Source organism: Aotus nancymaae, unplaced genomic scaffold (assembly GCF_030222135.1).
Source record: "Aotus nancymaae isolate 86718 unplaced genomic scaffold, 86718_ANA_hifiasm-v0.15.2.pri h1tg000029l, whole genome shotgun sequence".
NCBI lineage: Eukaryota > Metazoa > Chordata > Mammalia > Primates > Aotidae > Aotus > Aotus nancymaae.
The window spans coordinates 2,631,057-2,646,196 of NW_026988442.1; the positions used below are offsets into that span (position 1 = coordinate 2,631,057).

At 38.7% G+C, this 15,140-nt stretch overlaps 1 protein-coding gene across 4 annotated transcripts in view; it reads right to left on the reverse strand.

Annotated features, from left to right (window-relative positions):
* The window catches only part of PLCB4 (phospholipase C beta 4), a 159,098-nt gene that overhangs the window by 42,093 nt on the left and 101,865 nt on the right, over positions 1–15,140 (reverse strand). For all 4 annotated transcript variants that reach the window (XM_012455426.3, XM_012455424.3, XM_012455427.2 and 1 more), the window contains 3 exons: positions 11,311–11,413; positions 9,233–9,397; positions 6,995–7,199 (listed from right to left, as the gene is read on the reverse strand). In XM_012455426.3, coding sequence (XP_012310849.2) covers positions 6,995–7,199; positions 9,233–9,397; positions 11,311–11,413 — 473 coding nt within the window. The remainder of the gene's footprint in view (positions 1–6,994; positions 7,200–9,232; positions 9,398–11,310; positions 11,414–15,140) is intronic.

Genomic DNA, 15,140 nt, shown 5'->3' on the forward strand with positions numbered 1-15,140 from the left:
AAATACTCGCTAATTTTTAATGACATATAATCAGTCTGGGGACCTGAAGAGAATATATGGCATTTTTGAGGAGAAACTGGTAGTCTTTTCCATAGGAATAACAGATAGTACTTTAATTACTTAAAACAAGTTATAAAATTAATAAAGCAAGACATTACAGAATGAAATAATCCCTTCTATCCTAACCAAGCATTTTTGTATGTTTTTGTGTCATTTTTGCATATGAATACATATTTTACATGGTTTATGTTATATAACCTGCTTTTTCATTGATGCATACATTATATCTGTATAGTTCTGAAAATTATTTTTAGCAAATGGGTAGTGTCCCATTGATTTTCTATATTAACCTATTCTCCACTGGTAGATATTTAGATGGCTTTTCAATTTTTCTATAAAAGATGAATTTAGAAATATCTTAGTGTAAAAAATGATTTCTCTGTCATTTTCTTTTATCAGAAAGTTAATGGTTCAGTTAAATAATATACCAATTTACATAACTCATATACCTGGATAGGCATTCTAACAAAATTTATTCTTAATAAGCTTTAAAATAGTTATTGAGGAATAATGAATGGAAGGGGAACTAAGAAAATAAAGCAGAGGTCGGGCACAGTGGCTTATGCCTATAATCCCAGTATTCTGGGAGGCTGAGGCGGGTGGATCATTTGAGGTCAGAAGTTCAAGACCAGCCTGGTCAACATGGTGAAACCTCATCTTTACTAAAAATAAAAAAAAAAAAAAAATAGCTGGGCGTGGTGGTGCACACCTCTAATCCCAGCTACTCAGGAGGCTGAGGCAGAAGAATTGCTTGAACCTGGGAAGTGGAGGTTGCAGTGAGATGAGATCACGCCACTGTACTGCAGCCTGGGTGACAGAGCAAGACTCTGTTTAAAAAAAAAAATATATATATATATATATATATAAATTAAAAGCAGTATTAAGAGAGTGGAGTAGGTTGAATAGTGTCCACCAAAACTCCTGTCTACCTAGAACCTCAGAACATGATGTTATTTATAAATAGGATCTTTGCTTAGGTTTTAGAAAAGGACTGAAATGAGATCATACTAGATCAAGGTAGGTCTTAAATCCAATCACTAGTGTCACTATATGAAGGGAGAGGACATGGAGTCACAGGGAAGAAGGCCATGTGACAACAGTGGCAGAGACTGGAGTAGTGCAGCTACAAGCCAAGGAATGTCAAGCACTGTCTGCAGCCACCAGAAGCCAGGAAGAGGCACAGAAGGATTCTTCCCAAGAGCTCCCAATTTCAAGTAACAAACTAGATACTTCAAGGACAAGCATGTCCAACCCACAGCCTGCAGGCCACATGCGGCCCAGGACGGCTTGAATGTGGTCCAACACGAATTTGTAAACTTTCTTGAAACATTCTGAGATTTAACGCATGAACCATTTTTTTTTTTTTTTTTGAGACGGAGTTTCGCTCCTTACCCAGGCTGGAGTGCAATGGCGCGATCTCGGCTCACCGCAACCTCCGCCTCCTGGGTTCAGGCAATTCTCCTGCCTCAGCCTCCTGAGTAGCTGGGATTACAGGCACGCGCCACCATGCCCAGCTAGTTTTTTTTTTTTGTATTAGTAGAGACGGGGTTTCACAATGTTGACCAGGATGGTCTCGATCTCTCGACCTCGTGATCCACCCGCCTCGGCCTCCCAAAGTGCTGGGATTACAGGCTTGAGCCACCGCGCCCGGCCTTTTTTTTTTTTTTTTTTAGCTCATCAGCTATAGTTAGTGTTAGTATAATTTATGTGTGGCCCAAGACAATTCTTATTCTTCCAATGTGGCCAAGGGAGGACAAAAGGTTGGACACCCCTTTCTAGGATGTATAATTTGGTCATGTGGTGGCAGGTGTTCATTCTGCAGCTGGAGTTATAGATCAATGCAGAAGAATGGCATTTGAATACTGGGGACAGTTATGCCAAAATTTTTCTGCCAAAGTGCAAAGGGCTCAGCATTAGGGAGCCAAGGCCCTTCTTGGCATCTTTAAGATAATTTTTCATTGTAATTCAGTGTCTCCACTGACCAGGGGTGTATACATCTGAGACATATGGATAGGTAGATAGGAAGAGAGCTGCATATCAAAAAAGGAAACTGATTTTTAATAGCCACATTTAAAATAATCTGTAATCAGAGAATGAAAAGCTGTACCTCAACTATCTCATACCTATGTACTTGTGTAACTGTACTTGAAAATGGTATTTATTTTTTCCTGCCTCAGCCCAGAAAAATAACTTGAGGAAGTGGTTAAATAAATCTGGTATATTCTTGGCCAAAGTTTTGCATATTCAAGTAAACCTAGTATCTTTCTTTGGTGCCAATATGACATTTCCTTGGGTTTCCTTCCTTTTATTGCTGAATACCCTTGTTGCCTATTTCCCATTTAGTTTAGAGTTCCACAGGACAAATCACTGCGGCAAGAATTCATTTTCAATGCTGATCAGCATCCGGTGGCAGGTGAGTAGGCCTCGCTAGGGATGAGCGACATTGTACATCTAACACGGCAGAGATGGATGCACGCAAACTCCTGACTCTGCAGAACCAACGAGGGTGACCTAAAACACCCTAGAAACTTGGAGGCCACAGCAGGGGCTCCGGAACCTCTCCTTTTAAAAAGAAACCAGTCTGCTTTTTCTGATTTGGTTCTTTAAGACTTAAGACTTTACTTACGTATATTTTTAAAAACAACATCTATTTCTGGGCATAATGCCATTTCCATGAAGCTGGTCTTTCCTAGTGAAGATTCTCCACATATTCCCTGCTTTTCCCCTCCCTTCCTCCCTCCTATGCTTCCTGACTTCCACATAGAGTTGAAAGCATCAATTTAGGCGTCTCTAAGAATGGAAATAAAGACAGCAATTCCTTAGTACTGACTTCCAGATGCTTATTGACTTTTCAGGAGAACTTGGTTGATTTTTGTTTGTTTAACCAATGCTTTTCAAATCACCGAGTGCCTCAGTGGTGAGCACTACCCATGGCACCTACACTCCCCCTCCCCACCCGTATGTGCTGGCTCCTGGTTCAGGTTCCCTCCCGTTTCCCTCTACTATCTCTAACTTATCAAGAGGTATAGGCAGAAGAGAAATACATGTTCTCCAGTCAGCTGTGGTGCTGATAAATAAAGGCAAATCCCACATCTATGGTTTTGTCTTAGTCCTTTAGGTTCCTACCAAAAGATTAAGCATTTCTCAAACTTCATTTCCTAGAATGGTAGAAAATACAGTAGCTGCTTGGGCAACAAGATCTTGTGGTCAAATAAGGTTGGGAAATGCTCATATTCTCTCCCTCCTCTTGGGCATTCACAGTAGAACCTAGTGCAATAGATAAGCCTGTTGAAATTTGCTTAGTCTAGCAATTTCCAATGTATTTCACCATCTATCCTGCCCCCTTCCCCTCCAGAGCATTTTTTTCTGGAAGTCTTATTAATATTTTCTGTAGTTCAGAAAGGGCCATAGAAAGATATCATTGTGAATATGCAACCAAGTTTTTCAACAAATATTTAATAGAATATGACATTTTAGCACCCACAAAGAAAAAGACAGATGGAACAAGTTTAAATTGTATCAGGAAGTCCTGACATTATTCCCAAGGAATGGCATCTTAATTAAGAATATTCTTCCTTTGGAAATATCTGATATAAGAAACAGCCACCCATCTTTTTAAAAATGGTTGGAAAGCAACCCTATGAAAACGCTGGGCAGAGAGAACAAAAAACACCACCCCACTCCCCAGGATATATTTTTAATAATAGGGAAGGTGGAAAGGGGAAAGGTACAAAGAAATAGAGGGTCACTTCATCTTCCCTTATGTAAAATAGTTGTAGAAGAGGAGACAAAATGTATGGTTGCAGAAGTAATGATCAGCACTGCCCAAGAAACAAAGTGCTGGGAGGCTCATGAAACACAGCCGGGAGTGACACTTCAATACAGGGCTGAGGCTCCATAGATTCCGGAAGCAAAGCGTCAACTCTCTTATTTGCTCCCCTCCCTATCACTCAGTAATAATAAAAGAAATACAAGTGATAAAACCCACGCAAAGCAACAGTGGGTGAAAAAGAAATACCGACACTTGTTTCATTGTCATTAGCCCTGGAAGTGCTTCCGGGTCTCCAACAGCAGTCTAACAATGATAAAGCCTCGCAATGGGCAAATGTCATCTGTGGTGGTGTTGGCACCTACAGATAAAGCAGCAAAGATGACCCCAGCACTCGGAGTCTCACTGGACTTGACAAAGGAAGAATGCTCCTAGTACCCAATCTAGTACTTCTATTTGTGTATGACTGAGGGAGTAAAAGACAGGGTTGTTTTTCTTTATGTTCTGTAGCAAAATAATACTGAAAACATTAAACCAATGTTTTGTGATTTATTCCTAATCATCTGTCCTAAATGTTACCTTTTTTTTTTCATATCAAAATTTAGTATTGTGGGACATTTTGCATCTGGGCCACTTAGAAACAGCCAGAAAGGGTTCAGAAGGTTCAGAAACAGCCAGGAAGGGTGTTTTTTTTGTTTGTTTGTTTTTGTTTTTTTTAAACAGAGTCTTGCTCTGTTACCCAGGCTAGTGTGCAGTCGTGCAATCTTGACTCACTTCAACTTCCGCCTCCCAGGTACAATATATTCTCATGCCTCAGCTTCCGGAGTAGCTGGGATTACAGATTCGTGCCACCATGCCCAGCTAATTTTTGTATTTTTAGTAGAGGCAGTGTTTTGCCATGTTAGCCAGGCTGGCTTTGAACTCCTGGCCTCAAGTGATCCACCTGCCTCAGCCTCCCAAAGTGCTGGGATTATAGGCATGAGCCACCATGCCTGGCCAGTTTTGAGAGTTTTTATACTGTAGAAATGAGAAGGATAAGGAGTTGTACTCAAATTCCTGCCTCTGTTTCCTGAGGGGCCAAGGAAGAAAACTTCAGTGTTTACCCATAACTAAATTATGGCTGACATAAAATGTAATCCTATACAGCTAATAAAAATATAAAAATATTTCATAACATAGAAAAGATTAAGGTTCCAAATGAGTAGGTACAGTAAGATTTAATTTTATTAAAAATAAAACAAAAGGCCAGGTGCAATGGCTCACCCCTATAATCCCAGCACTTTGGGAGGCCGAGGTGGGTGGATCACCTGAGGTCAGGAGTTCAAGATCAGCCTGGCCAATATGACGAAACCCTGTCTCTACTAAAAATACAAAATTAGCCGAGCACGATGGTGCATTCTGGTAGCTTCAGCTACTCAGAAGGCTGAGGCAGGAGAATTGCCTGAACCTGGGAGGCAGAGTTTGCAGTGAGCCGAGATTGCTCCATGCCACTCCAGCCTGGGCAACAAGAGTGAAACTCTGTCTCAAAATAAATAAATAAACAAACAAACAATAAACAAACAGAAAAAAAAATGAGATTAGAAGTAAAAAGTAGCTCTCTCTGGGCAGTAGATTTGTGAGGGACCCCATTTGATTCCCTGTGTTCTTAGAATTTCTCTCTGATACATATTTTAGCTACTTTAATTTCTATAGAATAAACCTGCTACACATATTTGTGGAACAAACTAATAAAAATCCACACTATCCTTTGGCTAAATAAAAATCTAATGATATACATTTGACAAATTTCTTTGTTTTTCTAGAAAAATAAATTTTTTTTTCCTAAAAAATGCTGAGTGTGATGGTGCTGAGCTTCATTTTGAACTTGTTCCTCTGGAATGAACAGGGACTAGCAATACTCCAGGAACACAGACTCTATAGATTTCCTATCTCCCTGACTCAGCACGTAAACACATTGAGACATGAATGTGGGAGGTTAGCTAAACAAAGAAAATATAAATATATTTTGAATAAGTCGGGAAGCTATAAAGATCAGAGATTTGGAAAAAGGCAATTCTCATATTCTTCTTCTGTTATCTACAGGGAAGACCCTGAAACCTCATAATGTGTGCCCCTGGTTTCTTCACATATAAAATAGATGAAAAAATAATTTTGAATAAATTGTATTTGAATGTCAAATCTGGTCAAGGCATCAACTGCAGAATCTTATCAATGGTACACAGAAATTTCAAATGCTTCTGATAAAAAGTAAGTAGCCACAATGACATGTTAGGAGGGCGCGGTGGCTCACGCCTGTAATCCCAGCACTTTGAGAGGCCGAGGCAGGTGGATCACGAGGTCAAGAGATAGAGGCCATTCTGGTCAACATGGTGAAACCCCGTCTCTACTAAAAATACAAAAATTAGCTGGGCATGGTGGCACATGCCTGTAGTCCCAGCTACTTGGGAGGCTTAGGCAGGAGAATCACTTGAACCAAGGAATCAGAGGAAGCAGTGAGCCGAGAATGTGCCACTGCACTCCAGCCTGGACAACAGAGTGAGACACTGTCTCAAAAAAAAAAAAATAAGTTATGGCTTAGATGGGGCCCATAAAAAGTTAACATGTTTGCACGTAAGCAACATCCTAAGACTTAATCTAGCTTTGGATTCCTCCCACTGATTACCTTAAAGCATGGGGATTGATGACTGGGATTTTTTATGAAATTGAACTCTTGTGGATTTGGAAGAAAATTCAGGCATGTTGATAACTGAGTTCAATTTAAATCTTTTAGTGATACTATTAATAAGATATCACGGTTTCACCTTAATTGTGTCTTTTTTCCCCTAGTCTGATTGTCGGTATAAATATAGGCTTCACAAAATGTGTTTGTAAAAATTAATAAACAACATAAAATTATAGTATTTTAAAATAAGAAAGGACTCAAAAGATAATGTAGCTCTGTGCTTTTATTTCTTACTATGAAACCTGAGGTTATGAAGTATTCTTGATATATTCAAGGTGATCAGGGTTGGCAGCATTAGCAGGGATAGTATTATTTAAATAGATAGTATTTATAAATAGATAGTATTATAAATAGCATTATTTAAAGCATGGGCAAGATGTTTTATAATCTTATAATCTAAGTCCTCATCTATATCATATTCTGTAACCAAATATTTATCTTACCTCCAAATCCATCAGGCACATATGTTTTAAGGACAATATTGCAGAAAATTGTTGGCAGTGATAATGGTTTATTTCCCTCATTTCGAAGGGAAATGTGTCGATACCCTGCTTGGAGGCCATCAAGCGGGAGGATCCTCTGGCCAATCAGCTTGTTGTTATCATCATACACTGCTATTCTCAAGACAGCCAGGTCTGGCAGGATCACCTGCAAACAGAGAACAGGACTTTTCATGGATTTTTCCAATGCAGTGCCCAAGAATCATGACTCTAAGGGGTGTGGACTAAATCCATGCTGTTCGTAAATGTTCTCTAATGGTGAAAATAAGTCCATGATCAATCTGCATTCCCAAAAACGTACTGAGTAAGCTACAATGCCCCAGACACTGAGAAAAGCAATTGGAACATGTTTCGTGGAAATTATCTTCAGAAAAATGTTAGATGAAATGAATGTTAAAGATTACTACTTCAACTCTTGTGATTGATCCTTGTCCCCACCCATATAATGGATGAGAAAAAGGACACACTGAGAAATAAAGCCACTTTCCTCAATCACAGAGATATCAGTGACAGAGTAGGGCCTGGGAATTGGGGATCTTGAGGTCTAACCCTGTGATCTAATATCTGGCATGCTCCTAACATCTATATTTGCTTGTTTTTAAGAATATGAAAGGTATCTTTGAATAACTGTTTTAGGCATAAGAGATAACTTTTATGTATAAATTTAGGTCTTCCTTGTTTCTTGCACTCCTCAGTTTCTACCACATGTTGGGATGTTAAATAGAGTAAGATGCTGTAGCTAGAAACGTTAACATACTTGATTCTAAGACACCTACACCTGCCATCCCCAAACTGAATAAACGAACATAAAATCCAGGTTCAGATGGCAGAAACCTGATTCAGTTACAAAATAGCAATATTACAAAAAGGGTATCCAATGTGTTTAATCAGGAATGCCTTCTTATTGGCTAAAAGCAACCAGGACATCTTGCTCCATCTGAGTGCTATGTTTAAAGCTAGACAATGGATGTTGCCTATTTACATCTGGAGGCTACAATTTAATTCCAACTTAATGAAGATGAAGAGGAGAAATCATGGTAAATTAGCCAATCTCCCTCTCTTCCTCCTTATGCAGTGAACAGAGGCTTGGGCTTTGTCATTCTTGCCATGTGAGATTAGTGAAAAATGCAACAATGACAAGAAAGACAACAAAGTTAAAGCACTTGTTAGCAGTGAAAAAAACTATTTAACTTCTGAAGAAAATGGGAGGACTCAGAATTGGAATCTTGTTTCTAGTGCCAGAACTATTATATATAAACACTAAGTTGGATATTTCCTCATTCATTCAAAACAAAGAATGCCTGAGTCAACTTTCTCAACTTCTAGAAATGTGAGTAGGGATTATTCATTATGCCAAAGAACAGTAGCCATGTGGCAACGGTCCAGCTATAACAAATTGGAAAATCCAGGAAAGAACAAAACCAAATCACAGTTGTGTATGTAATTTACGCCATGTCCTAACAGGGGCAGGGAAGGAGACAATGGGATGTGAAGGTTGTGTGGATAATGGGATTCACACCCCAGGGTAAACTTAAATGTCAAAATGGCTCGTTTCATCAAATCTACATTGATCTTCCTTCGTTTGGTTTCTGTAAGCCATTTACTCTATTCTGAAATGGATAATCCCTATTTTGTGAAGGCAAGAAGCCGATTGTTTGTGTTGCATAATGTATAAATGGAGCAGAACCAGCTGGAAAACTTATGCCCAAAGAAGCAGCAAGAAATCATTTTGGTCAGGATAACAGAGTGAGTAAGAAGGCAAAGCGATCATTCTTAGAGACAGCACTACCGAGGTGTGGATTTTCCACTGCATCTTCAATTGACAAAAAAAAAATTGGCTAAAGGAATAGTGTAAGTCACCAGTAACTTCCAGGATAGGGAAGAACTCTCCAGTATACAATGGCGTCCAACAGCAAAGACTCATTCTAAAAGATGGCAAACCAGAGCTTAGGCACTGCCATGCAGGAGATGGGCTCCTCCAAGGAGGAGAGGAGAACCAAAAGGAGGGCAGGACCAAACAGAACCAATGATCCTGTGACAGCTACAGAAGTTAGCCATTAGGAGAAGAGAAAAAGAAGATGTTGTGGGTCGAATAACTGTCCCTGTATCGTGCAGTGTCTGTGCACTAAAACATGGCTCCCAAGTTAGTAGAGTAAGTTTAACATGCTGAAAATGTCCTACCTTCCGAAATACAAATGACTCTTCATTGTAAACTGGATTTAGTCCATTATTCATAACCATGCGAGTTCGGAATTCCTTACGTATGGTGTCAGTGGGCAACCCATACATATCCACTTCTACGTAGGTGCCAATTTTCTTATCTGATAAGAATTGACCTGATATAACCTGCAGCAGCAGAGAAATAAAACAAAGAGAAGTAAACTCTGTGTAAGCATTAGTAGCAAAGAATAATCAGGAAGTAAGAAATTCTGTTTTTTTGGGGCGGAGTGAGAATTTCAATTATCTATCGTAGTCATGTGTTCATTTTTTTATAAACCACAACATTGAACAACTACTATATGTAAAAAGACCCCAGCTGTTTCAAGCAGATGTTCTACCTTTTAGAACTGTCTAGAAAAAGAACAAAGAAAAAATATACATAATACAAAGAAATAGTGTCCACGGCCTCTTCATCTTACCTAAGTGTCTACACCTATGAAACGAAGTGATGAATTCAGGTATGTCCTAAGATCCCTTCATAGCTCTGAAATTCCATCATGCCATACTAATTAGTGAATTCTTTTAAAAGTCTTGAAAAGAGACACACAGAAAGAAAAACAAAGCTAGAATTTGTCTGTTATTACTGATACTGACACTGGTCAGCTAGGCAGTTTTACATATTTGTAAAGACCAATATTAGTCTATCTACAATAAAGCTATGGAGACATAATTTTTTATTTGGTGTTCAAATGACTATAGCCATTTATTAGGTTTCCTTTTTGTTTACATTATTTACTAGCTAACAATTTGAAACAGATTTTTTGAGGTATAATTGACATACAATGAATTATATGCAATTCATTGGCTGTACAATTAATTAGGCTGGGTGCCGTGGCTCATGCCTGTGATTCCAGCACTTTGGGAGGCTGAGGCAGGAGGATCACCTGAGGTCAGGAGTTCGAGACCAGACTGGCCAACATGGTGAAACCCCCTTCTCTACTAAAAATACAAAAATTAGCCAGGCATGGTGGTAGGCACCTGTAATCCCAGCTACTCAGAGGCCGAGGCAGAAGAATCATTTGAACCTGGGAGACGGAGATTGCAGTGAGCCGAGATAGTGCCATTGCACTCCAACCTGGGTGACAGAGTGATACTCAGTGTCAAAAAATAAAAAATAAAAAAGTAAAATGTACAATGAGATCAGTTGGGACATATGAGCACATCTGTGAAACTATCTCCATAATTGAGATGATACACATTTGTATCATCACCCAAAGTTTCTTTGTGCCCTTTTATAACCCTTTCCTCCCTGCCCTTTTTTCAAAGGCAAGCACTGATTTAATTTCTGTCACTATAATTTGCATTTTCTAGAATTTTGTATAAATGGAATCATGGAGCAGGTACTTTTTGATGGTGTCTTTCACTTTAAGTAGCTAATAATTTTACTAGTGAAAAAATGTGTCTCCATGCACACGTATGTTCATTGCGGCACTGTTTACAATAGCAAAGACCTGGAACTAACCCACATGCCCATCAATGATAGACTGGCCAAGGAAAATGTGGCACATATACACCATGGAATACTATGCAGCCATAAAAAAAACAATGAGTTTGTGTCCTTTGTAGGGACATGGATGAATCTGGAAACCATCATTCTCAGCAAACTGACACAAGAACAGAAAATCAAACAACGCATGTTCTCTCTCATAGGTGGGTGTTGAACAATGAGAACACATGGACACAGGGAGGGGAACATCACACTCTGGGGTCTGTTGTGGGGGGCTACAGGAGGGACAGCAGGGGATGGGGAGGTTGGGGTGGGATAACGTGGGAAGAAATGCCAGATATAGGTGACGGGGGGATGGAGGCAGCAAACCACCTTGCCATGTATGTATATATGCAACAATCCTGCATGATCTGCACATGTACCCCAGAACCTAAAGTACAATTTAAAAAAAAAGTGTCTCATTTTTAAAAAGCAGAGGGCATCTTAAGTCAAAGTTGTGAGCAGCACATGGATCTTGCAATTTAACATTAAATATTTTATCATTTCAAGGACTATTTGCATATATATTTATACTACCTTGTGACGAGCTTACCTGCACTGAGCAAGTGGCTGCAATAACGCCATCAACAGGAGTTTCAGAGAAGGGATCAAATGTTCGATCAGGCCGCCTCATGAAATCTGGTTTGAGAAGGTACCTGGAAGGACAAAAGCACAAAAGTTTATTTTATTAGTAGGTTCTACAAAGACTAAAACACTTGCTAGTTGAAACACTGCATGCTTCCTTTTCTCCATCTGTAACATAGGAGCCAGGCTTTTAGGCAGAGGGTCTTAAGGATGGAAGAGAATATGCCTGCCCTTATGGAAAACCTTAAAGAGTCTCAGGTTCAATGGGAGGCTCAGTGGCATCCAGGACTTCCTGATCCTATCATCTTCTCTTGAACGTTTTTTTCCCTCGTCCCCTTTAAACGCTTTTCTTTATATGTATAAAATAAAATGCAAAGAATAACAATGAAAAACCAATTATATTAGTTATAGTTATCAAAATATGAAACGTGATATTCTACCTCTGTATTAATCGTACTTTTGTTAATGCATTAAATTATAAGATCTAATGATAAGATCTAATTATGATGACAATAATCTTAAAGTACTGATGTGTACAAACATATTTTGAGACAGCTGTAACAACAGTAATGAGCTATGACAATGTCTGTGATTTACATTGGTGAGAGAGACAAAGGTTACCACTAATGTGACTGTGGATTGTTGTCTACATTCACAATCAAAGGAAATTGAAATTTCGGCTAGAGGTAGGTAAAAATAAAAATAAATTATTTTCCCATTTCTAGCAGAAACAGTTAGGCAAGAAAATGAATTAAAAGGCATCCAGATTGGAAAGAAAGAAGTAAACCTATTTCTAGTCACAGATGACATGATCCTATACATAAAAAACTCTAAGGAATCCACTAAAAAAAACTATTGGAATAAATAAATGCACCACTATTACAGGATACCAGATAAACATAAAAATTCATTTGTATTTCTATACAATGGCAATGAACAATCCAAATATGAAATTAAGAAAACAATTCCACTTATAATAGCAACAAAATATAAAACACTTAGGAATAAATTTAAAAAAAAAGTGCCTACAGTTAACACTGTTAAAAAATTAAAGAAGATCTAAATAAATTAGAAAACATCTTGTGTTCATGGGTTGGAAGACCATATTGTGAAGCTGGCAATATTTCTCAAATTGATGTGTGAATTCAGTGTAATCGCTATCAAAATCCCAGCTGACTTTTTGGTAGAAACTGACAAGTTAATCCTAAAATTCATATAGAAACTCAAGGGATCAAGTATAGCCAAAACAATGTTAAAAGGGAGAACAAAACTGAATGTCTCACACTTCTTAATTTCAAAACTTACTACAAAGCAACAAGATTTAATCAAGACAGTCTGGTACTGACATAAGGAAAAACACATCAATCAATGAGACAGAATCAAAGTCTATAAAGAAATCCATGTATCTATGGCCAATTGATTTTTGACAAGGATGCCAAGACCAATCAATGGGTAAAAATAATAGTCTTTTAAATAAAGAGTGACAAGATAACAGGATAGTTCCACGCAAATAAATAAATAAAACTGGATCCTTACCTTATACCATATACAAAAATTAGCCCAAAGAGGATTAAAAAAAAAAAAAAAAAAAACTAAATGCAAGAGCCAAACTACAAAACTCCTAAAAGAATCCATAAGGACAAATCTTTATGACCTAAATTTGGCAATGGATTCTAAATACCAAAAGCACACGTCACAGTACACTGGATTTCCTTTGAAAACTTTTGTGCTTTAAAAGATATTATCAAGAAAGTAAAAAGACAAGCCACAGAAAGGAAAAAAATTACAATTCATATTCTAGCTTAAACTGCAAATGACATAGATGGTCTGTTTGGTGATTTCTGGTACAGAAAATGAACTCATTCCAGACATCTAGGTCTGTGTGGTAGGCACAGGCGCAAGACCAAAGCTAATAGCAAACCTGGGATCTAAGGATTCTCTGTGGACTGTGTAGGGCCTTGGAAGGCAAGACGGGGAGAGAAGAAGGGTTGTCAACCAGGTGGGTGGACAGGAGCTCCAGGAATGAGAAAATGGGGTCATAAGGAAGCAAATGGGGTGACACCTACGATGCCATCAGTTGTCCAACATGCCATTATTTTTTATTTTATTTATTTATTTATTTTATTTTGAGATGGAGTCTTGCTCTGTAACCAGGCTGAAGTGCAGTGGCACAATCTCGGCTCACTACGACCTCCGCCTCCTGGGTTCAAGCGATTCTTCCGCCTCAGCCTCCCGAGTAGCTGGGACCACAGGTGCCAACATGCCATTATTTTAATTAGCTGCAAGAAAGCAAAATGGCTGCTGACTATAACTGCAAGCTGCCATGCATTATAAGACACATTCCAACGTGAAGATATCATATGGTATCCCCCTTTATTTGCAATTTTGCTCTCTGAGCTTTCAGCTATCCCTGGTCAACTCTGTTCCAAAAATATTAAAATAGAACCTAATATAAAAGTTGGAAAATAAAAATTTGAAATAAAAAAATCTATTTTAACAGATAGAAAACCCCCAATAGGAAAATGAGTAAAAGACAAGTTCTTCACAAAATCGAATATCCAAATAGCCAGTAAATATAAAAAATGAAAAAAATTAAGATATTTTGAGACCAGTCACATAACTTTTGTTACACTATACTGTTTTATTATTAGTTATTGATGTTAATCTCTTGCTATGCCTAATTTATAAATTAAACTTTATCACAGGTATGTATATATAGAACCACAGTATATGTAACATATATTGGGTTTGGTGATTTCAGGCATCTGCTGGAGTTCTTAGAACATATGGCCTGTGGGCAATGGAGAACTACTGTATAAAAACTGCCTCTGAATCATAAAATGTCACACCATTTCGATATCAATCATCCACTTTTCTATGAAAGCCTAAAATGATTGTAGATATTAATTTACACTATTTTGTTTCATTTGGAATTAGGGAAATGTCTTTCATTTTTCCATCTTCCAAAATGATACTGTTAAAAACACTGTTTACTTTCCTGGTCACATTCACAATTACTGGTCCCAACGGTATGCCCTCCCACAAGATCAGCCAGGGAGCACAGAGGGGGTTTGTGTACTTTGCACACTGATGTTCTAAATAAAACAGGGATCATTGCCTCCACAGGCCTAAAGGGCATGGAATGCCTCTTTAAGAAATGCAGTCCTCACTCTGTCCAAAGGGGTGGTTTTAAGTTTTTGCAGGTGGGTGAGATAACCACAAGGGTGATGCGGTGAGAGCCATGCATGGCTCCAGCTGGCCAAGCACCAGGGACAGGAGCTCCTGTGCAGTACCGGGCCCAACAGCTACCACCACCACAGAACACAGAGGCATGCAGGTGAGGGCAATTTCTTCTCTTTTCCCTGCCAGTGACAGCCTTTGCCACCAGCTGGGTGTATGGAAAGGAGAATTAGGAGATTAAAGACTCAACAGTATCCCCACTGCATGCTATTTTTCAGCCTTTCTGGTGAGATGTATGCTATGCCTTTGGTCACATAGCATCCAATACATCAGCATAGAATTCAGGCTGAAGTAGCAACATTATCCTTGTTTGTGAAAGTATTTTAAAATAAATGAATGCATTTAAAATGACCAATGAGGTTGGGCATAGTGGCTCATGCTTGTAATCCCAGCACTTTGGGAGGCCAAGGCAGGTGGACTGCCTGAGCTCAAGAGTTCGAGACCAGCCTGGACAACATGGTGAAATCCTGTCTGTACAAAAAATACAAAAACTATCCAGGTGTGGTGGGGGAACCTCCAGCTACTTGGGGAGTGGAGGTGGGAGGATGGATTGAGCCC